Genomic DNA, 22,927 nt, shown 5'->3' on the forward strand with positions numbered 1-22,927 from the left:
ACCCTAATCAGACACACCTGAACAAGCTAATCAATGTCTTCAGGATTACTAAGGCTATAGGCAGGTGAGTTTTTTTTTCAGGGTTGGAGCTGAACTCTGCAGGACTGCGGCTCTCTAGGACCGAACTTGCCTACCCCTGAACTAGTAAATTGCTTAAAAAAAACTAATAGCTTTAACAAAAAGACAAAAAAATGTTGGACAGCTGCAAACAATCAGTGAACTAATTAGGGTTACTTCTGAACCTTTATTGCAAGCGGATTCAACAGATTCAAAGCAATCCAGCTGTGTCCATTTTGTTATGTGTACCTGTTTGTCTCCTCTGTAAATGTCTTCTGCCCTGTGAGAAGCTGGACTGACTGTGTTCTCCATCAGATGGATTCTGACTAACACCTGCTGTTGTCATGTCATTATCTGCAGCTGCAAAACACACAAAGTAGTTAAATTACAACTAGTAACTAATATATATATATATATATATATTAAAATTGACAAGTTTACATATTTAAAATTGTATTTGAATTTTATTGTAAGAATTAAATTGATTTAACTAGTACAGGGGTAGGCAAGTTCGGTCCTAGAGAGCCGCAGTCCTGCAGAGTTCAGCCAGCCTGTAAATGTCTTCTGCCCTGTGAGAAGCTGGACTGACTGTGTTCTCCATCAGATGGATTCTGACTAACACCTGCTGTTGTCATGTCATTATCTGCAGCTGCAAAACACACAAAGTAGTTAAATTACAAACCTTCTTCTAAATTAAAGCACAAACAAACTTCAAAAGCAACTACTGTACCTGTTGTGCTCCCAAGCTTAAAACTGACATCTTCATTTTCTAAGAGATGAAACTGGGTGCTAGCAGATCCAAACATGGGATCTTTGTCACTGAGCATGTTCTTCAGTGAATCTTCGGGTTGGCCGTGACCTGCTTCAAACTCATCACTAGCTTCACATTCCAGGTTCTGTCCGAGCAGTAAGGAATCATCCAACTGGTCACTGGGAACCAGATGATTGAATGGGCCACCAACTATATCCATGAATGCCTGCACTGTATGGTTTGCTCTGGAAAAGTAAAACAGGTAATTGTTTTAAATGTATCTTGAACACTGCATTATCTTCTAATGTTGAGTACTTTGACAAATAAGTTGGATTGATGACTAACTCCACATATATGCTCATTGCTTTGCTTCTGTCCAAAAAAAAAAAAAAAAGAATCTTACAGTTTCTCATACTTTATAAAATGTTTGGCATTAAAGCAAAATGAATGGCAAACCATACACAGACATAGGGTAGACAGGGGCTAGTTGTCACTGGGGCTGTATCTCAGTAACTACCAGCTTTCAATTCCAAAGTCCAATTGCAAAAAAAGTTTGTTTACTCTAACAGTGGGTTTTGAATGTTGTAGGCAACAGTGTTCAATAGATTTGGCAATATAACATTAAAACGTTGTTGTTGTTGTTTTGGAGCCACGACTTAAGATATGTTCTTAACCAAATTAAGCTTTAGAGAGTTTTAACACTTTATTTTAAGGTCTCGTTGTTACAGTGTAACTATACAAATAAATACTGGGTAATATATTAATTAACTACATGTACTTACTATATGGTTAGGGTTTGGATTATGGTTCAGTTTAGGGTTACTTGCATGTAATTAATTGTTATAATAGTAGGTACATGTAACGTGTAACAAGGACACCGTAAAATAAAGCGTTACAAGGCATTCCTTTTTTCAGCTCCATTACGACTGGAAATAAACTTTTATTCATTTTAAATGCCATAAAACTTGAAGCAACTTTACGAAATCAACATCAAGTTATGTGCCTATACATACGTTCAAAAAAACTACTCTAGGAAATATTCATTTAAATAAAAAGTGACTAGCCCCGCTCTCCCCTACTTGTAATAACACAGCTACAGAAATGTTTGACAAATGAATTAGAACAGTAAGTAAAGCATCAGGTGTCAAACTGCACAAGTGCATTACAGACAACAAACACACTGCAAAAAAAAAAAGTTTTAATTGTTTCAAGTGTTAAATGAAACATTTCGCTTTCAGTGTTTTTATTTTGGCTCCAGATCGGCTCACGTGCACAGACAGCTAGCGCATGCGGCCCCCTAGCAGGTCACACATTCATTGACTCTCTCCGAGCAGAAAAGGCAGCTTTAAAAAACGGCGTTAGTGTTTGCAAAAGATGCATTCGTCGTTTAAGCAAAGCACGGCATTAAAAAAAAGCCTCACAAAACAAACACACCACCAAACGCTTCCGCGGGCCTTTACCAACCAGCCTGCGTGTATTCCACCCGCTCACCAGACCGAATCAAACTCACTTTTATCAACAACAAGCGTTCGACACCGCCTCCCAAATGTGCATATATAGTTAGCGGCACATTCGACGCAGTTTTTGCACAAACTCGTCTCGAGTCGCGTCGCGTGCACCGCAGGAAGGCCTCGCGCTAAACGAAATGAGAGCGTGCACGCCCACTCCGCGCGAGACGCTAGATAAAACACTCACCGCGTTTCTCACTGTGATCGAAGAGCCAGCGCATAATGGGAGAAGGACTTGTATTATCGCTTACGTTGTTGGGACGCCATATGGGTTGCCGTTGTCGTTAATGCCACAACCTTTTCCGCTTGAGAACTGTGATAGGACACAAGTAGTACTTCCTGTTGACCCTCTGAGCCAGCAAACAACTCGTGACGCGCTGGATCCGTCGGCAGGGGGCAGTGTGTGATCTAGCTCTAGTCAGTGCTTTACTGGTAGAAGCTAAAGTGTATGGCCCACAGTCTCAAAACCTTTCTCCACAGTCTACCCAATCTCCAATCTACTATGGTATGGCCAAAGCATTTGCAGGATAGTATTTCAACAAATAATAATAAAGTTATAGTACGTGAAATTGAAAGATAAGCAAACAAACAATTGTATGTTTAAAGAAATAATTGCATGAATTTATTTAAGTAATATTAGTAATTATTTGAAGTAATAAAGTAACATAATTTCCCACTTTATATTTGTATATAATTTCATATTAATATCCGATGTTTGTCTAAAGTTCCCCTCTGTTTGTTTGTGGTTTTGGTTTCCTTTCTTGAAAAGCATCCTCCCACTGAGCTATCAATGCGAACGACCCAGAGTTTAGAACAAATTAAGAATATCCAGTTCGTGTGCTTTAGCAGAGTCCAAGATGGATCCCTGTAAGTATCTTCTAATATAAATGTATAAACTTAAATGTTGTTTATCAAAAATTGACAAACAAACAGTTTACTTGATTTTTTTTCCAACCTCTAGTTACTCTTATGCATCTGGTGCAGCAGCAGGTAAAAAAAAATAAACTCTATTAACAGTTTAACAATAAAACTGGTTTATGGCCTTTCACCTGGGATAATTGATGTCTTTAGGTGCTGCTGGAATCCCTTCGTCAGGTCAAGCCATCATGGGGGCTGTGGGAGCCACTGAGGGTGCTGCTGCCAGCATGGCTAACAAATGTGCTTTGTAACCGTTTCAAATCTGTGCATTAATGCGTTTATCAAATATCTCTTATTATTTTCCTACTGTGATCTAAGTGATTAACATCACATTGGAATGTCTGTATCAGCAGTTTAGTGTGTGGAAGGTGCTTATAAAATGAAAAAAACAAATTGTCTCTTTCTGTTCTTTCTTTAGTTGTCATAATCTAATTGCGTGTAATTCAATGTGATTCATCACGGGATAACGCACTTAATCTGTCATTGGGGAGTTTTCTCAGATTTCCACACTGGATAAATACTCTGTATTCAAGAAACTTAAATTTATATAAATTGATAGGATTACTGAGGTTACTTATTAAAGTTCTTCCGGGAGCTTATAGGTTCCGTGTTATAAGTTTCTCATATAAATGATAGCCTGAGAGGTTCTCCAAATGATTCCACTAGTGTGGTTATGAGGTTAGAATGATTATGAAGAGATTAAGCCTATTAATCCATTTAAATCACTTGTGTAAATTTATTTTAACATTTGTTTATCACTGACTTACAAACAAGATTGCAGGGTCACCTTCACCTTGTGTCACCTATCTGCAATATAATAACAACAAAAGGGATGCAATTTGTTCTGTACCCTGACTTTATGCACATTATTTACAGATTTGTTGTGTATTTCTATGTCAGTATATGGCCGTTTTCTTCCATCTTCTCTATTATAATACAGCCATCTGACCAGAACGCAGGTTATGTGACATACTCGGTAAGTTTACAGATAAGTAAACAAATACCGTAGCTTTTGTTTCCAAAAAAATGACGTAACAGAATGTAAGCAGCTTTAGCAAATTACTCTCTGAACATAACCTGCTATGGAGGGTTAGTTTAGTACAGGTTAATGCTTCTCAGCTTCAAACAAGAACAATAAAGTATTAGTGGAAGAGTGGGGATGGTTGCAACATGACTCCCTCCTTCAATCAGAAACGAGTTACAGTGATGATATTCATACTGCTCATGCACAACTAGCCCCTCATCCTACAAGAAAGCAGCCACATGTGACCATTCCTTCTGCAAAAAAATAAAAAATAGTATATCTGACATTTTTTCTTTCAAATGACGATTTTTATCAGGCTTCAATGTTTAGGTTCAATAATTTCACTTTAATGACAATAAAAAGGTTATTAGTCAGTTATTGGGATGCCTTTTTGGGACACTGAACGAGGAACTAATGACTTTTGTTTGTTTGTTTCTAAGAGTATTGATTGATTTAAGTTTAGCCTATAGTTTCATATATATATATATATATATATATATATATATATAGTTTCATATGATAGTTTCATATAGTGTTTGTTCTTTCTGGATATGGCTTTTTATTGTGTGTGCAGTTGGTGTTGATCTTGATGAAATTGTAGTGATGAATAGTTTCGTTTTCTGAAAAGGATACACCCAAAGACCTTTAAACTCCAACTCTCACACATAAGCAGACAGACAGTCCAAGGCCGTTTCAGTTGACTTAGGATGGATCCCTGTAAGTAGACAGCTAGCCTAGCTGAGAATACTGCAGAATATTTCATATTTATCAATCGCAGACAGTTAACGTATGTTTGTTTTCTTCTAAGGTACAATGATCGCAGCTGGCGCAGGAGCAGGTAAATAAAATGCTAAATGTCTTTTCACTAGATAGAATACATGATTTTCAAGTTTTGCTACATTTTATTAGAATCTAAGCCTCTTTTCCACGGTCGGGCAGAAAGGTTCTAAGAACGGTAAGGAACGGTTCCAATTATGTTTCCACTCGAGCTCGGTTCGGTTCGGTTCGGTTCGGCACGGCACGGCACGGCACGGCACGATCTGAAACTGTCCAGAGTTCTCAGCAGCTGTGCTAAACCGTGTCGGCATGCGTGTGATGCTGCTCAGAATTGATCACTTGTTTGTTGTCTAGTGTCTGGTTTCTCTCTGTAGCTGCCAAAAGTGTTTTTGAGCGAACGCTGTTTACATCTGATAACCTATGTAAACACTTGCGTTACCAAGGCAACGACTGACAGCGTTTGTCCACGGGCTCTGTTATCAGAAACCCACTTGGAACACGAGTGAAACGGTTAAGCAACGAGAACGGTTTGGCCCGACGGTGGAAAAGCGGCTTAAGTTTCAACGCAATGAACTGTTGCAATACACAGGCCAACTGTTTTAAGTGGCTTTTAAATATTTATCCATCTGAACCAGTAAGGTTTTACAAATATGCCATGTTTCCACCAATAGCCGCAGCAGTCGTTGCAGCTCCTGCTGTTCTAGCAGCGGCAGGTTTCACCGCAGCTGGAATTGCTGCGAGTTCTATTGCCTCCTCTTTGATGTCAGCTGCTGCTGTCGCTAACGGAGGAGGGATCGCAGCTGGATCCGTGGTGGCAGCTCTTCAAGCCGCTGGTTTGCCAATATCTCGAAACCTCTGCTATTGCATTCTGTGAATTTCTTCTTTACTCTGTGCGATTTAAAATGAATTGCGATAAAGCGGGCTGTTTGAGCTAGACTGTGGGTTCACACTGGGTTACAGCACATAACTATAGTAGCCTACTTAATTAAAGGGACACTATTTCTTTAAATGCTAAAATAGTTTTGGTTGATGGAATGACACTGGTGACTGTGGCCACACCTAATTATTAAAAGGTAGTAAGCTAAATGTAAGCAAATATGATCAGTTTTGAATCTTATAAATTAATAGGCTATATGTTTTGGGGTTTGTTAAATATGTTGCTAAATATGTTTGTTTAACGTAATAGTAAACAATGTGGGTTAATAATTTATAATTAAAATGCAGGATATCATTTTTGATAAATCAGAGATGGCCCACTTTATCTGAAAAGACATTTGTTTATACGTTTATTGGTAGGCCTATATTGAAATAAATAACACATTATATTTCTGCTGGACTTTAAAGAGATAAAACTATGTGTAATAAAATACAAAAATTTTTTATTTAGGCTATACATAATGCTGCATACATTTGTAATGAATTGTGTACATTAAAGACATTAGGTAACCTACTTCACGAAAATCCACTCTATATTGAATTATTCAGGATCTGTGAATTCAAGTGAAGGCCCTGCATTCATGTATGAATTCTGTTGTGGAAATCTCATTTTGAATGACTGGTTTTTAAATAATTTCATTCGTTTTATCAGGTGCGGCTGGAATCCCTGTTGCAGCTCAGGCTGTCATAGGTGCCATAGGCGGCACTGTGGGGGCAGCTGTGGGTGGACCATTGATGTGCAGTGCAGGAGCCACAGGTGAATCCATTATTCTCTTTTGAGTACTGATTTGGTTTTTGTTTTTAGTTTTATTTTTCATTATAATTAAGGTTTAATTCTCTTCACTGTATAAGTGCTGTTTAACACTGGCAAAAGCTTTGGTTTTAAGTTGAACATCTGTCTATCCAACTAATAAGTAAAATGCTTTATAGTAGCAGTGTCTGTTTCATATGAGGTTTTTTATTTGCTATGGTAGCTCTGGAAACATGTGTGATCAAAACAGGTTCAAACTAATTTTTGTTTTCAAAAATCAGGTGCTGTCGTCGCAAGCGGAGGCATCGTGGGAACTGCCGTGAGCTCAGTTGCCAGGTTAATTGGCAACTGCACTGCGTAAATGCCCCAAAAAGGCCCTTCAGAAAATTTAAGGATTCATAAAGTAAAACGTAGCATTTATCTAATCTACAACCACAAACATGGGCAGTATAAATCTGTTTTTAATATATAATAATAATAATAATAATTATTATTATTATAATAATCTTTCTCTTCTGCTGTAGATTCTGTACTAATCTAGCTTTCTACTTTAAACTTAATGTTTAACTTAACACACCACACACATTGTTTGCTTCTATGAATTATTGCTTGTGATGTCTGTATAAAAACATCTGCTAAATAGGTCAATGTAATTATAACAAAATTGTCTTGGCTAACATTGTACATGAACTTTATCCTTGGGGGAAAATCTGTAAGATTAAGCTGTTTTAAGTAAGCTGTTTAACACTTGTATTTAATGATTTAAATATATTTTATTATGACTAAGTCTGTGTCTTTCTTTCTTTCTTTTATTTATGTCCCCTAAGGGCAATTGGTTTTACAGCAAGACCAGCATACAAAAAAGACCATTTACAATACATAAAAAAGTACATTAAAAATTACATTAAAAAAAAAAAACACAGGACAACACAAGACCAAACAACTACCTGCTTCCACCTTTACGTCCACCCACATGCCCGAATTTAGCAAAGAGATAGAAGTAGGAATAAATGAATGTTTGTACCTGTTACTCCTAACAGAAGGAAATCTTAACCGAGATCCTGAGGGTAAAAACTGAAACTCAGAGTAGAGAGGATGGGAAGTAACCATTAATATAGTTTGGGCTTTTCTAACTACCTGGCGATTATATAGGTCGGTAGGATGACTCTGCTGAACTCATAAAATCTTACTGCTAGTGTTAACTATTTTCACCAATGCAGTCTTTGCCTTAGACTGCCATACCAGCATAACATAGCAAATGCTAAAACAGACTCAATATAAGATTTGTAAAACAGAGTCATCAGGGATCTATCAACGTTAAATTTGGACAGTCTCCGTAGACAGACGTTGCTGGCCCCTTTTACAAATCTTCTCCACATTGACATTCAAATTCAGCTTGTTATCAATCACACATCCCAAATACTTATATGATTCCACAAACTCAACCTCCTGATCTTTAATAGTGGTTCTCTTTATACCACTTTGATTACGCCTAAAATCAATATGCATGTCTTTAGTTTTTAAATCACACCACTGAACAAAATCATCTACCACGAGGCCATGGTCATTTTCATCAGCATGGAAGAGGCTGACAATAGCTGAATCATCTGCATATTTTACAATAAATCTATTCTCATGCCTACTCCTGCGATTGTCAGTGTATAAAATATACAGGAGTGGAGAAAGCACACATCCCTGAGGGGACCCTGTGGATGAAGACAGTACCTCAGACAAACACCCATTTACCCTTACTCTCTGAATTCGATCAGTTAGAAAGTCAAGGATCCAACCAATGATACAAAAATCAAAACCAAAGCTCAAAAGTTAATTTCTCTACTAAAATGTGAGGTTGAATCGTATTAAAAGCGGATGAGAAATCAACGAATACAATTCTAGCATGAGTCTTAGTTCCCTCTAAATGCTTAAGTACCAAATTCAACAAGGTGGCCGTAGCATCCTCTACCTGAATCTCAACCTGTTGGCGTACCAGACCCCAGTCCAATTCAGAACCATCCTCAAGGACCCCCAGAACAAAATTTACTCATCTATGTATCATTTGTGTCTTTGTGAGGACCAACTGCAGTCAAGTATAATTCAAGTTAGTTGACCATATCATCAGCTATATTGGATTTTTCTTTCATGGGAACATGTCATGTCAAAATATACAACATTTATACAAAAATTCATACTTTATATGGACCCCCTGGCCTTACGTCAAGGACCACTAGGGGTCCACGGACCCCAGTTGAGAAACACCCCACGACTGGCCCTCTAAGCAAACCGAAGAGGATCGAGTGAATCTTCTACCATTCTAAGGAGCTCTTTTTTCAACAATCTCTCAAAACTCTTCATTATTAAAAGGGTCAGCACAACTGGCCTAAAATCATATAGTTCTACTGGATGATTATTTTTAGCCACTGGGATGACTGTAGAAGATTTCCATAATCTCGGCACCTTCTGTTGAGTAAGGGACAGTTGAAAAATAAAATAATAAATAGTTCCCAATTGCTCTGCACAGGAGATAAGCAGCCGACCTTCAATATTATCAGGGCCCAAGCTTTTCCCAGCTTTTGAATGTTTAAACATGTTAATAACATCCTGTTCTTCAAACGGGATAGGTCTATTACCAATTAAATTATTTTTCTGCTCACAAAGAATATTCTCAAAATCATGAGTATCAAACCTTGCAAAAAATTAATCGAATGCTTGTGCAAGCTGAAAATTATCTCTATACCCTTCCAATACTAGAATCTCTTTTAGGCTTTGTCCCAGCTATGGTTTTCATGCCATCCCAGACTGAGCCCAAATTACTATTTCTTAACTCCCGTTCTATCTTCTCTTTATAATGCAGCTTTGCCTTATTTATCTCCAATTTCACTTCCTTTTTTAACTGATTCAACGCAGAACGATTTCCTTTCTGAAATGCATGCTGTCTTTCTTTAAGCAGCACCTTGAGTGATTTAGTTATCCATGGTTTGTTATTTGGGTACACCTTTACAGACCTTTCAGGAATAATGTTATCAACACAATAGGACACATAGCAGCTAACAACATCAGTAAGTTCATCTATGTCAGCACATGACTCTTTAAGCATTTCCCAATCAGTGCATTCATAACACCCTTGTAGGGTCGAGATGGAATCTTTAGTCCAGTTCTTAGACTGTCTGATTAAAATGTTCCCCCTCCTTAGGGCTGTACGATATAATGGGACAAGTTGAATACAATTATGGTTATATGCATCCTTTATAGAACCATAACATAAATCTAGAGTCCTGTCATGTCTGGTTGGACATGTGACATATTGGTAAAAGTCTTTCAAGGTCTTATTCAGCAAACAATGGTTAAAATCACCCATAATTAACATTGGTGCATCGGGAGAAATTAAATGGTTACTTGTAGTATACTTTCTGAAGCTTTAGCACTGTTTGCCCTCGGATGAATATAGACAACAGTAACGAATATTTAAGGAAACTCATGTGGCAGGTATGAAAAGCGTAACGATACAGACAGTAATTCAACATCTTGAGTACACAGTCTTTCTCTCACAATGACATTCTTACAGTACCTTTGGTACCTACCTACCAAGGTCATTCTTTGATTGCTTAACATCAAGTAGGCCTACCTTGAATGCATCATAAAAATCATTTTGGATAAATGTAATTGTCAGAATGCTGACAGACTGGTTTTGGATGACAGCCTGAAAGAAACTTATTGAACAAAAGTGTTGGGACACAACTAATTATTGGTGATTCTATTGTCACAGGTGTATAACATCAAGCACCTGCCATGTAGTCAGCATTTACAAACATTTATTGAAAAAAAAAAAAATTTTATTCTGAAGAGCTCAGTGAATTTAAATGTGGTACTGTGATCAGATGCCACCCTTGCAGTAAGTCAGTTTGTGAAATGTCATCCCTGCTAAACATTCCACAGTCAGCTGTAAGTGGTATTAATGGAAAGTAGAAGCCTTTAGGAACAGCAGCAACTCAGTGATGAAGTGGAAGACCACGTAAAGTCACAGAGTGGGTTACTGAGAGCTGAGGCACTGAAGCACATGATGCTTCGAGCCAGCGCTCGGATTCATATCTGAAGAGTTCCAGCTGAGGGTTTGGCAGATACCAGGAGAATGTAACCTGCCTGACTGCATTGTGCCAACTTTAAAGATCGTGAGGGAGGGATATTGGTATTCAGCTTTTTTTTGAAGGGTTGGGCTATGCCATTAAATGTCATTAAATGTGCAATGTCATTAAAGTCCCCATTGGTGTAATGGTCCCAGTCAGCAAACAAATTTGGCCCAGATTTGGCATGCATCTGGCACAGCTGGCATTCATCCGGCACTGGCATACAGCATGTGGGCCAAACATGGCCAGGGTTTGGCAGAGATGGTACCGGGTTTAAGACGGCACACAAGACATGGGCCAGATGTCAAGTGTAGTATTTGGCCCAGATGTCAAATATAGATTACGTATGTATGGCCGATCTTGACCCACATTTAAAATCCATTTCAAATATTTTTGAGTAAAATCCCAATGTTTTCACATACAGAAAAGTTATATATTCACATATATGTGAAACACTGTTAAATATATTGAAATATATTTAGAAAATATATTTTTAAAATGCATAACGTAAAGCTCATGTTGCGTGTTTAATTGTTTACATATATGTGAAATTATATTCATGTCTCATATGATATTATATGATATATGATATTATATCTTATATTATAGAATATCCTGTTGTTATATATAAACTGACTTCAAATAACGTTTGGCATTATTCACTGCTTTCATATTCTCATTCAATTTACAGTTTGATGTAGGCCTACTATCCACTTAAACAATACATGATGAAGTTTCAGGACATTTTATTGGACTTTTATGTACTATTTATGTAAATTCGTAACTTCGATGTGTTTTAATGGGCGCGCGCGTTGAGCATTCAAATCGCATTTAAACTGGAGCTTAAGGAGTTACCATGGAAACGGGGCGTCAACTCACTCAGTTGACAAGTAGCGAGAGTCCGTCTCTCTGCTGTTTTCACTGCTTGCAGGTAAGTTTAGTCCCTAAAATTACACAAATAATACATACAACCGTTCCTTGTCTGGAATCCAGACCTGGTCCACACTAGGACCGTAATTCATTGCGGTATGTTGGCCAAGCAAAAGCTGGTTGTGTGGGCCGGAGCTGGGCCAGAGAAAATTTGCTATGTGGGGTGTAACAATGCTTTAGCCCAGATAGCATGCACATCTCGATGTCTTCTAAATCATCTGGAAAGCATCTGTGTACAAACATTTGATAAACGTATTTGAAAAGTCAATTTTACATACATTATAAATCATAAACATCTTAAAGACATTTTCTAATAAGTCTATTTAAAAATGCCCTAGAGACATATTGCAGAACTCTCTAAAAAAATACGTCTTTTCCAGATGTAAACACGCACATCTAATAGAAGTCTCTATGTATGTGTGCTATCAGGGAGTGTATATCTGGAAAAGCAAAAATTGCCTGTAACATACTTGCTGGAATCCAGACCTGGTCCACACTAGGACCGTAATTCATTGCGGTATGTGGGCCAAGCAAAAGCTGGTTGTGTGGGCCGGAGCTGGGCCAGAGAAAATTTGCTATGTGGGGTGTAACAATGCTTTAGCCCAGATAGCATGCACATCTCGATGTCTTCTAAATCATCTGGAAAGCATCTGTGTACAAACATTTGATAAACGTATTTGAAAAGTCAATTTTACATACATTATAAATCATAAACATCTTAAAGACATTTTCTAATAAGTCTATTTAAAAATGCCCTAGAGACATATTGCAGAACTCTCTAAAAAAATACGTCTTTTCCAGATGTAAACACGCACATCTAATAGAAGTCTCTATGTATGTGTGCTATCAGGGAGTGTATATCTGGAAAAGCAAAAATTGCCTGTAACATACTTGGTTCTTCTGGGAAGCAGTGTAAAAGCACTGTACCATGTTTTAGTTCATGCGAATTTGCAGAAGGAGACTAATGGATGCAACAGGTGAAAGCGTGGGCAAGGTGTCAAAGATTTTTGCCTTTATAGAGTCTTCTGTTGAGCCTTAGTACACTATCTTGGAAGGCTCCAGTGCTTTTGCTGAGTTGAGCTTACTCGAAGGTAATAAAATATGGAGGAAGTGTGTTGTTTTCAGATGTGTTTCGGTTTCCTTTCTCAAAAAGTAGCCGCCCACTAAGTTATTAAGGCAAGCTCTCACATGCAAGAGCATCAGTGCAAAGCAAGAGCATCCTGAGTTTGCTTGCTTTAGTAAAGTCGACTTAAGATGGATCCATGTAAGTATATTCTAATAGAACTGTAGAATTTTAAATGTTTGTTTCTCAACAATTGTTTACTTGTTTTTTCTTTCCCCTAGTTACGCTTATTGGAGCTGGTGTAGGAGCAGGTAAAAATTAAATAGCCTACATTTTTATTGTATTTTCAATCCTATTTTATTTAGTCTAAATCAAGAATATATATATATAAATGTTTTAGTTGCATATTTCAGTGGTCCGTATACAGTAATGTGCTCCAGTGTTTCCACCTGAACTAACCTGCTTATACTGTGATTGCACCAATAGTCTTAACAGTTGCTGCAGCTCCTGCTGTTCTAACAGCGGCAGGTTTCACCACAGCTGGAATTGCTGCAAGTTCTATTGCCTCCTCTTTGATGTCAGCTGCTGCTGTCGCTAACGGAGGAGGGATCGCAGCTGGATCCGTGGTTGCAACTCTTCAAGCCGCTGGTGAGTCACATATCAGGGAAAAAAAACTTCTGGGAAGCAGTGTAAAAGCACTGTACCATGTTTTAGTTCATGCGAATTTGCAGAAGGAGACTAATGGATGCAACAGGTGAAAGCGTGGGCAAGGTGTCAAAGATTTTTGCCTTTATCGAGTCTTCTGTTGAGCCTTAGTACACTATCTTGGAAGGCTCCAGTGCTTTTGCTGAGTTGAGCTTACTCGAAGGTAATAAAATATGGAGGAAGTGTGTTGTTTTCAGATGTGTTTCGGTTTCCTTTCTCAAAAAGTAGCCGCCCACTAAGTTATTAAGGCAAGCTCTCACATGCAAGAGCATCAGTGCAAAGCAAGAGCATCCTGAGTTTGCTTGCTTTAGTAAAGTCGACTTAAGATGGATCCATGTAAGTATATTCTAATAGAACTGTAGAATTTTAAATGTTTGTTTCTCAACAATTGTTTACTTGTTTTTTCTTTCCCCTAGTTACGCTTATTGGAGCTGGTGTAGGAGCAGGTAAAAATTAAATAGCCTACATTTTTATTGTATTTTCAATCCTATTTTATTTAGTCTAAATCAAGAATATATATATATAAATGTTTTAGTTGCATATTTCAGTGGTCCGTATACAGTAATGTGCTCCAGTGTTTCCACCTGAACTAACCTGCTTATACTGTGATTGCACCAATAGTCTTAACAGTTGCTGCAGCTCCTGCTGTTCTAACAGCGGCAGGTTTCACCACAGCTGGAATTGCTGCAAGTTCTATTGCCTCCTCTTTGATGTCAGCTGCTGCTGTCGCTAACGGAGGAGGGATCGCAGCTGGATCCGTGGTTGCAACTCTTCAAGCCGCTGGTGAGTCACATATCAGGGAAAAAAAAACTTTAAATAGTTTAACAACAGTTATTTATGCACAAGGGCAAATACACAAACCCTTCAGCTAACAACTGAATTTATGTCATCAGGTGCTGCTGGAATCCCTTTGGCAGGTCAAGCCATCGTGGGGACTGTGGGAGCCGTGGTGGGTGCCGCTGCCAGTATGGCTAGCAACTGTACTTTGTAACTGGTTCAATTTATTGTATCAGTAACTAGTGCTATATATCAGTGATCAACATCACTTAGAATGTCAGTAGCTCTAGGTTTAGGTGTGTATGAGATCATCTTTTCATATACACCTGCGTTAAGGGTGCTGTTTATAGCACTGACAAAACAAGAAGAATAAAAAACATATGAGCTCTCTCTGTCATTTCTTTAGCTATCATAAACCGATTTTGTGTAATTCACTGTTACATCGAGTTAATCTAACTGTCATTAGGGGAGTTTTGCTGAATAATGAAAAGGGTTTCTCCGATTTCCGCACAAGAGGAACATTCTGCAACCATAGGCACTATTTTTCATGTGGTCAGCAAACTTATATAAGCTATAAGAGAGGTTCTCCGAATGGGTTCTCCACCACATGTTTCCTACAGGGTATGGCTTTCCAAAGGTTTCAAAGGCTTTTGCAAGCACCTTGTGTGTGTTTGCAAATGTATTTGTATGGACCTGCAGTTACAATATGTTTGTAGAGACCTTGTTTAGTAAACCTAATAAACAATTGAAATAATTTGTATAGATGTATTTTGTCTTTTGTTTTAAATTAAAGCTTTGTCTATCTGTATATCTGTCTCACTAAATTACAGGGTTCTTCTATGTAACTTCACAATTACAAATCAATAAGTCATGTTAAATGGGGCTCTAACCTTTCAATATTTTTTAACCTAATTTCTGACTCATATTTAGTTATTAACAAAAATAACTAAGCTAAGTGTGTTTTCAAGTCTGCAATAGAATATGCACATTTTTATATAAGCATGGCTTTATTCACATTACTGACAAATTTTGACAACTGAATGGATGATTTTGCATGTAATGGTTCACATGATGACAGAATGTTTAGAGGTTGTAATGTAAATGTAAATGTAATGCAAATAGTAGAAAATTGTACTTACATGTGCCAAAACACATGCAGTTTACTTAAATTAATAAGAATTTCAAATCTCAATTTCAAAACAAATTGTTAAACTTACTGAGAAAAAAATTTGAGAATTGAGCCGAAGTGATTAAGCAAATTATGTTTACAGCTAGGTTTGTTCAGTATATGTAACTGGTTCAAATCTGTACTTTATTCCGGTTTATCAAATAAAACATTTTTCATTACCTTGTTTCATGTACCTTTTTTTCAATCAATGGCACTTTGACAACTACATTTATTGCTTATTTTACTTTCAGATACATCAGTGTTGGTTAACCTCAGGTATCACATATGTCAGTACCAGGACAATCCATTGACAAATCATTTGCTAATGAAATCACTCTCGAGCATGTACCTGCCTTTGCAGCCAATTTCCAGTATGAAAGGATGCATTACTTGATTACAAACATGATAAATGCTCAAAAGAATTTTAAAAACATCCTTGTACAAATGTAGAGCTATTGTTGTTGTCCTTACATGCTATGTGAAGTTTCCTGCTGCTTCAAACGCTCCACGATCTAACTGTTGTAACCAGTTAAAACAGACAGATTACTAGGTTATTTGCACAAATCATCCAAGCACCCCAATCCCAGCCATTTCTAATATACTTTTGATTAATATGACTAAATATTACATTGTAACTAAATTAAAGATCTGTCTTTGATTGTCAAAATAATTCCAGCTAATTCGATTTCACGTAGCATTTTAATCGGTCAGTCATGAAAGTCTGATTTGTTGATAACTTTTAATCCAGGTGCGAAGAGAATTCATTTCTAGCGCATGAGCAAGGAGAGATTTGCAAGTGCAAAGGACACAGTTTGAGCGCGAGGAGAGATTCGCGATGGCGACGGACACGGACACGTTTTACAGCGCATATCTGAGAGCGCGCGTCCGGTTTTTAGCGCGAGAACAAAGGAAATCCGTGTGCGAGCGGAGAGATTCGCGCTCGCGCATCATAGCAATGTACTTTCGCGCCACAACAGTGCGCTCTCCACATTTGACAGTAAAATAACGCCATACGTAACATTTCCGTCACACGCTTGAGGTATTCAGCCAAGCACAACGCACTGGATAGCTGGCCAATCAGCGTAGCCTACACCTCGCTTTTCAGACCGATGAGCTTTGTAAAAATCGACGCGTTTCAGAAAGGCGGGGCATAGAGGAGAAACAATAATGTACAGTATGTGGAAAATAATGTGTTTTTTGAACCTTAAACCGCATAAACACATTGCATTACACCAAATACACAACATAATGTTCTTTTTAGCAACATCATATGACCCCTTTAAAATGCTTGAGCTCAATGGAAAGCATTTTGTATGTGTCACCAGTATGGGCAATTACAGACGTGGAAAGAAAACAGACTAAATGGCGTTTGTCAGTCTTCTGTCACATAAGATCTAATGCTTAAATGCACATACTAGCAGAACAATAACATTAAGTATTTAGTAATAAGGTAATAATGTCGCAATGCCCTATATAGGCTACCCATACCTGCCCTACCCTCCCCACCCATGAAGGATATGTATACAAAACAAAAGCACATAAATGACACCATGTGTTGATGCAGGCACACTGTAAAATGCGTCAGTGTTTAACAGTGAAAATGAAATGGGGTTCTTTGTTCCCAGATAGCACATACGTCTGCAAAAACTAAGCATTTTAAATCATAACAATGTAAACACGCACATCAAATAGACATCTCTGAGATGCAAATATGCTGGGTTAGCATCCAGCAGGTAGTTTTGCATAGCCTACTCATCATGTTTGCCTGAATGTTTGTTTTGAAAACAATAGCCTCGACCTTCTGTTGCTAAGACAACTTTCTTGAGCGTGCCAGCAAGCTTTTATTTGAATTAGGCTAGTATTACAGATGTCAGACTGTTTTTTTTTTATCTTTCACTTTTTAAAATATTATTTTTATGAATTGCTCGGTGACAGTCATTAATGGAATCATTAGTACATGCTATATAGCATGGTTTTACTTCAATCTTTATCAAATTAATGTGAAAATAACTCTTATGAAAATGTATAACTGGGCTAACCAATAAAAAATGTGCTAGATGTTGTTTTGGCTTTGAGTTGTTTCTTGAAAAGTAATAATTTAGAGTATTTTTGTAGGCCTACAGAATTTACTGTACTATATCGACAGAATCTTTCAAATTTGTTTATCATCCTCTGACAATAGTTGGTGCCACAGGTGGAACTGCCAGTCATGTTTCTACCTCTGTGTTTGGGACACGGACACTTTTCATACATCCGAAACACTAGATGGCAGTACAAAACTTTAAACCTCTTATCAAACAGCAGCATGTGAGCGAGACGAGAACTCAAACAACAATGCTATTTGATCTCATTTTAAAACATAAGCAATGAAGTCTTTGTGGTGATTACGGGGCAGGATGGATAATTTCAGCGGACCGGTAAAAACAGACTGTGAAGAACTACTGGGTCGTTTTCAAGCGACCGAGTCAATTCGGTACGAGCAGTTTGTAGAGATCTGGAGAGGCATGGACTTCAGCAGCATCTTCCAGTGAGTTTGACATCGATGCCAGTGACAGTTTAATGTGAATCCTTTTAAATGAGATTAGAATCATCACATAAGAGAACTATATAAAGAACATGTGATACTGTGGCAAAACTCAAATTTCAGTTGCCCATACTTGTCTGTATATCTGAAAGTATTTCTTGTTGAATGTTCATTTTATTGTATATTATTATTATTATTATTATTATGAACATTACTGGCATCGTTTTCCCCGTCACTGCTTTTATTGTGTGTATTGATGCTTTAGTGCTAGGATTTTCAATCTTTTAGATTCCATGCACAGGCCCCCAAATATGATCTTGTATGAGGGGTTCCCATCCATCCCCTATTATGTTTGAAAAGTAATTTCTTTCTCTCTCCTCCTCTCTGCAGTGGTAAACCGGAGCCAAATGAGAGAAGGCGCTTTGCTCGTCTGATTCTGTCTGTGGTGGCTCCATACTTTTTTCCTCCCTACACGTTCCAGATCAGAGTGGGGGGCCTTTATCTGCTGTACGGCCTCTTCAACACACAACTCGCCACTCCCAGAGAGAAGGTGTGCTGTCACCCAGCATCTAATCATTCTGTCAACCTTCTGGGTCACTGTTTGTCTTAGTGTTTCTGTTTAGAATTGTTGTGTTCTGTTACTAGGGCCTGGGGTTATTCACTCCCATGTCATTCCAAAACCTGTATGACCTTTTTTGTTGTTCTGTGGAGCACAAAATATATTTTTGAGGTTTTTGGTCCTTACAACTTTTGTTTTGGACCTTGTTGGCTTTTATTGTATGGCCAAAACATCAATATATCTTCTTTATATTCCAAAGAAAGTCTTACAGGTTTTGAATGACATGACAGCAAATGAATTAAAACTCATGTATTGTCATTTTTTTAGCGGTTGTCTGTTTTATTGTGAATGTTTGGCTTTGTAGATCCGCATCGCTCTGAAGGACTGGAAGGATGTTATGCAGTTTCAGAAGGATGCATTGAATGCTAAACATTACGATGTGGTTTATGTCTTCAGAAAGCTCTTGTCCGATAAAGCTTTCTACTTCACAGCCATGCCAACACCGGTAGGTTAATAAGCTCAGTGCTTGTATATCTAAACTGGCTGCAAGACACAGTGTTACATAAACCACACAGTTTTGCCCAGATTTTTGCTGTGATTTGCCGTAAAGTCCTTCGTTTCAGTCACTTGCTGAATTAGTCAGTTTAATGTGGATATAGTCCCACCTTACACTGAATATACTGTTTCACTAGGATATGTCATGTAAGAGAAGTTACATGTTGACATTATTAAGCAGTGTTTTTTCTTTGCTGTGTGTGTCCGTACTGATGGAAACAAACTGATTTAACCTGAGTTTTCTGAACTCGGGCCAAAGGTGCTCATTGTACATGTTTACAGCTCAATTTCAGGATAAAGAGGGAAGATGGAAGGAAGAGGAAAATCTGTGAAGAGTTTGTTGATCCGCCATCACGTCCTCAGGAACTCGTCACCACAGATGTACTAGAGGTGATTCAACATAACAGCTTCAAGAGCTTCATTTTGTATTAAAATGTATCTCCTCCAGCATTTGTTTAAATACATTTCTGAATGTGTGAATGCTTTTTATAGCTGCTCTATGACGTTTAAACTCAGTGCTAAACATGAGCCAGGTTTAACACTGAGTGTCACTATGTTTGTCATGTCACTGATCAGTCAAAGACATGATTTAAATATTGGTCTTAATGAATTATGGCTATAACAAAACAAAATTTGCACTAAAAGTCATCCTGTAGAAACTGCATCTAATTTGTGATTTTTAAATGCAAATCTGTTTTATTTGACAATTACAAGTGTGATTAGGAGTTGCTTGTGAATGGGAAGGCTGTTTTGGTTAACAAGTCCAGTTGTATTTTTCCGCACCTTAGGAAATTGCAAATGTCCATGAGCATTATGAAGGTGTGAAGAAAGCCGTTTTCACTGAACCAGACCCAAACCTGAATATTGTACAACAAAACCTGGTTCCCAAACTAAACAGTGCCGTCTTCACTTATTCCAGCTGGCAGATGAATCGTGCAGTAAGTGTATTTGTGCTTATGAATCTATGTTGTATTATTGTTTGTTGTTGAGGAATTAATATCTTGAGGAACTAATTTTAGTTTGTTTTTAAAAGTAGTTAATTACTTTTATTCAGTAAGAATGCATTAAACGGATCAAAAGTGACAGTAAAGACATTTATAATATAACAAAAGATTTCTGTTTCAAATAAATGCTGTCCTTTTCAACTTTCTATTTATCGAACGGTTTTCAACATTAATAGAATTAAGAAATGTATCAGCATATTAGAATGATTTCTGAAGGATCACGTGACTCTGAAGACTGGAGTAATGATGCTGAAAATTCAGCATCGCCATCACCGAAATAAATGACATTTTACATGTTAATTTAGAATAAGAAATAAAAAGGATAGTGTAAATCTGAAATATTTTACATTACATTTACATCTGGGTGAGTTTACGATACTTAAGATTTCCAAAAATTAAAACAAATCTTAGTGACCCAAACTTTGGAACAGTAGTGCAAAACTACTACATAAATGATGGCACTTAATCCTGAACTTATTCCTGAATATGTTTATAGAATGTACTGTATATGTGTTTTGTAACTGTGTACGTATTTAAAGCACTATGTTTGTTTTTTCAGACATCTGAGCAGCAGGATGCTGGAGAGGGACCTTCAAATCAAGAAGTAAGAGATTAAGTTAAAATAAATTTTCATATGTCTCTTTAATACTTCATAGTGCTCCATACTGCAGCAGTGTAGCTATCTTGTGATGTTGCAGTACTTTTGTTTTACCAGAGGAGTGCGTCATTCACTGTGTTCTTTTTTTCCATCCTAAGAGCTCCAGCAGAGCCCAGCTGTTAGCGTCAATCAAATCCAAATCATATGGACAAGTTATAGAGGTAAATATAGAAAGCATAAGGGACAGGTCAGATTGTTTGTTAAATTGTTTTAATTGTTTGTACATAATTAATAACATGAGCACATAAAATAAACACTTTACAAGGCCTTTACATGTAGATAGGTTATTAAGCATAATCCACATAAGACTGTGCAAGTAATTGCACTGTTTTGCATCATTTCCCTGGTTAGGCTTCCAAGTCCCGACGTCACAGACAGGCAGAATTGGTCCCAGCAGCTGGACCAGACATTTCACCAAAGGTGTCATCAAAAAAGAAAAGATTCCCATCACTTAAAACACGCACTCAGTTACGCTTCAGAACTCAGGGTAAGTCCTGCCCACCCTGATAGACTCACCTAGTTACAGTTTGGTTTGCATTGATTGATTATAGCCATTTCTATACGATAGGAATTGAGGATGAGGGCTCGAATTTGACCCGGCTGTGGTGTTTGAGTGCAGTGAAAGACGGTGAGATGGAACCAGGTAAGCAAACAGATGTTGATTAATGTGCATGATTATTAAACTTCAAAAGGCTATGATTTAATTAAACGTGCACTTTTCTAAATAAACACAGGTCTGTCGCACGTTCTACAGGCTCATGGTTACAGAACAGTTTGCAATCAATGAATACCGCACATTGAATGGATTCACATTTTCTTTCAGGCCGTCTGCTGTTTTTTCTTTTCTTTTTTTCAGATCAACAATAAAATTGTCCAGTATTCTAATTATATATATTTTAAATGAATATAAATATCATCCATTTTACTTAAAATGGATTAAAGGCTTAAATGTGAGGTTTATCATTTTAGAACTTTTTGGTTTTGTCACAACCAGTAATATTTAAACTGTATAGTTGTTTAAATCATCATTTTTAGTCATTTTGCCCTACTCTGCCCATATGGCAGTCATTTTATATGTGCAGGTGTTTAAAAGCCTTAAATTGGATTTTAAAACCCTGCAGATACCCTTGGGTCATTAGATCATGCTAACCTAATAATGGCAGAAGAGCCTGTTTAATGCAAGAACTTCACTTTTTGACTTTGAATTCCCTAGAAAAAAAGAAGAAAAAATTCAACTGGAACCCCGACAAGAGCAGCGATCCCACTTAGTATTAAGCAGCACCATCTGGATGGAGTGTGATTGGCGGGCCGCCCAGTGTTAAAAGCTAGTGGAATTTGTGCTCTGAGCTCCAGTTTCATTTGATTTGTTTTATGTAATTTTAAAATGTTGCTGCTTTTGGGTTAAAAGGGCAGTGAATGTAAGTTGCTTTTAAGACAGCTATTTCTTTTTTCTTTTTGTATTTTAGTATTTGGCATCAGAATATGTGATAGATATACATTTTAGACAATAATTGTTTATATAAAAAAGCTATTTGTTTACTGTTCTTTGATAGTTTTTACATTAACATGTTATTAAGCAGCTATTTAAAATGGATAGTTTTTAAAGTATACTTTGTTGTTTTAAACCATGTTAACGATTTTATAATTCAGAATGTAATTTCTGTAATTTCACGTTCTTTCTATTGTATTCGTGCCAGCTAATACATCTCACACACTGAGAAACGAGAGTTGTGTGGTCTTTTATATGCATATGGCCAGTTCTTTCTAACCTGAAGGTTTTATTGATGTACTCATTCGGCTGCTTGATTTTAATCAATATCTTTTATCACTTCCAATCCTAGCATTTCTCTCCCTTGCCTCAGCCAAAGTGTGGAGTCACCTGATAATTTAGATCTGCAGCACAGTCAAGATTGATGTAGTTTGCACATAATAGGCCGTAGCTGTTAAGATGAATTCAATACATCCAAATCATAGTGACTGATTGCACATAAAGATTAATTTCCCTCTATGCATGCTGGGAACATGAGGCACATAAGCAGTGTAGGGTCAGAGTCGCTGTTTGCTAAATTTGTGCGAATATATATGGTGTTTTCGACGACTTTCTTTCCTGGAGATTGATAGAAAATAATGCTTATAAAAAT

At 37.4% G+C, this 22,927-nt stretch overlaps 4 protein-coding genes and 1 long non-coding RNA gene across 7 annotated transcripts in view; 3 read left to right on the forward strand and 2 right to left on the reverse strand.

Annotated features, from left to right (window-relative positions):
* Positions 1–1,053, reverse strand: part of LOC107726593 (PHD finger protein 3-like) — a 13,454-nt gene extending 12,401 nt beyond the window's left edge. Inside the window, exons 1-2 of one of the 2 annotated variants that reach the window (XM_016536237.1) lie at positions 788–1,053; positions 307–417 (exon numbers count right to left, since the gene is read on the reverse strand). In XM_016536237.1, coding sequence (XP_016391723.1) covers positions 307–417; positions 788–1,028 — 352 coding nt within the window. In that variant the 5' untranslated portion in view covers positions 1,029–1,053. Of the gene's footprint in view, positions 1–306; positions 418–700; positions 765–787 lie in introns of those variants that run through there. The other variant, XM_016536236.1, reaches the window with a different exon arrangement.
* Positions 1,054–4,909: 3,856 nt separating this feature from the next.
* Positions 4,910–8,246, forward strand: LOC107726598 (interferon alpha-inducible protein 27-like protein 2A). The gene is made up of 6 exons (XM_016536242.1): positions 4,910–4,975; positions 5,067–5,096; positions 5,707–5,868; positions 6,624–6,728; positions 7,004–7,110; positions 7,549–8,246. The coding sequence occupies exons 1-5, from the start codon at positions 4,966–4,968 to the stop codon at positions 7,081–7,083; spliced, it is 387 nt and encodes a 128-aa protein (XP_016391728.1). The 5' UTR covers positions 4,910–4,965; the 3' UTR covers positions 7,084–7,110; positions 7,549–8,246.
* A 191-nt stretch (positions 8,247–8,437) lies between these two features.
* On the reverse strand, positions 8,438–9,057 carry LOC107726600 (uncharacterized). The gene is made up of 2 exons (XR_001638284.1): positions 8,979–9,057; positions 8,438–8,685 (listed from the first exon to the last, which is right to left on the reverse strand). It is a non-coding gene; the product is annotated as an uncharacterized LOC107726600 (long non-coding RNA).
* A 3,925-nt stretch (positions 9,058–12,982) lies between these two features.
* On the forward strand, positions 12,983–15,063 carry ifi27.1 (interferon alpha inducible protein 27.1). Of its 2 annotated transcripts, none has more exons than XM_016536244.1 (4): positions 12,983–13,037; positions 13,118–13,147; positions 13,323–13,484; positions 14,435–15,063. In XM_016536244.1, the coding sequence occupies exons 1-4, from the start codon at positions 13,028–13,030 to the stop codon at positions 14,530–14,532; spliced, it is 300 nt and encodes a 99-aa protein (XP_016391730.1). In that variant the 5' UTR covers positions 12,983–13,027; the 3' UTR covers positions 14,533–15,063. The 2 variants fall into 2 exon arrangements, with proteins under 2 accessions (XP_016391730.1, XP_016391729.1); XM_016536243.1 differs by lacking the exons at positions 12,983–13,037; positions 13,118–13,147; positions 13,323–13,484 and adding exons at positions 13,823–13,877; positions 13,958–13,987; positions 14,163–14,324.
* Positions 15,064–17,767: 2,704 nt separating this feature from the next.
* LOC107726585 (snRNA-activating protein complex subunit 1-like) lies at positions 17,768–22,511 on the forward strand. Its single transcript, XM_016536229.1, has 10 exons — positions 17,768–18,013; positions 18,401–18,560; positions 18,934–19,074; positions 19,407–19,514; positions 19,913–20,062; positions 20,688–20,732; positions 20,885–20,947; positions 21,138–21,273; positions 21,355–21,429; positions 22,000–22,511. Exons 1-10 carry the CDS (start codon positions 17,883–17,885, stop codon positions 22,053–22,055), a joined length of 1,065 nt encoding a protein of 354 aa, XP_016391715.1. The 5' UTR covers positions 17,768–17,882; the 3' UTR covers positions 22,056–22,511.
* The last annotated feature ends 416 nt before the right edge of the window (positions 22,512–22,927 follow it).

Source organism: Sinocyclocheilus rhinocerous, unplaced genomic scaffold, assembly GCF_001515625.1.
Source record: "Sinocyclocheilus rhinocerous isolate Xijiao unplaced genomic scaffold, SAMN03320098_v1.1 scaffold4019, whole genome shotgun sequence".
Lineage (NCBI taxonomy): Eukaryota > Metazoa > Chordata > Actinopteri > Cypriniformes > Cyprinidae > Sinocyclocheilus > Sinocyclocheilus rhinocerous.

Coding starts and splice junctions, on each gene's coding strand:
- LOC107726598 (XM_016536242.1), top strand. Junction 5,097..5,706: donor CGCAGCTGGCGCAGGAGCAG/GTAAATAAAATG, acceptor TTCCACCAATAG/CCGCAGCAGTCGTTGCAGCT. Junction 6,729..7,003: donor GTGCAGTGCAGGAGCCACAG/GTGAATCCATTA, acceptor TTCAAAAATCAG/GTGCTGTCGTCGCAAGCGGA.
- LOC107726585 (XM_016536229.1), top strand. CDS start 17,883: ATGGATAATTTCAGCGGACCGGTAAAAACAGACTGTGAAGAACTACTG. Junction 18,014..18,400: donor GACTTCAGCAGCATCTTCCA/GTGAGTTTGACA, acceptor TCCTCTCTGCAG/TGGTAAACCGGAGCCAAATG. Junction 19,515..19,912: donor TCACCACAGATGTACTAGAG/GTGATTCAACAT, acceptor TCCGCACCTTAG/GAAATTGCAAATGTCCATGA.
- ifi27.1 (XM_016536244.1), top strand. Junction 13,148..13,322: donor TGGAGCTGGTGTAGGAGCAG/GTAAAAATTAAA, acceptor TTGCACCAATAG/TCTTAACAGTTGCTGCAGCT. Junction 13,485..14,434: donor TGCAACTCTTCAAGCCGCTG/GTGAGTCACATA, acceptor TTATGTCATCAG/GTGCTGCTGGAATCCCTTTG.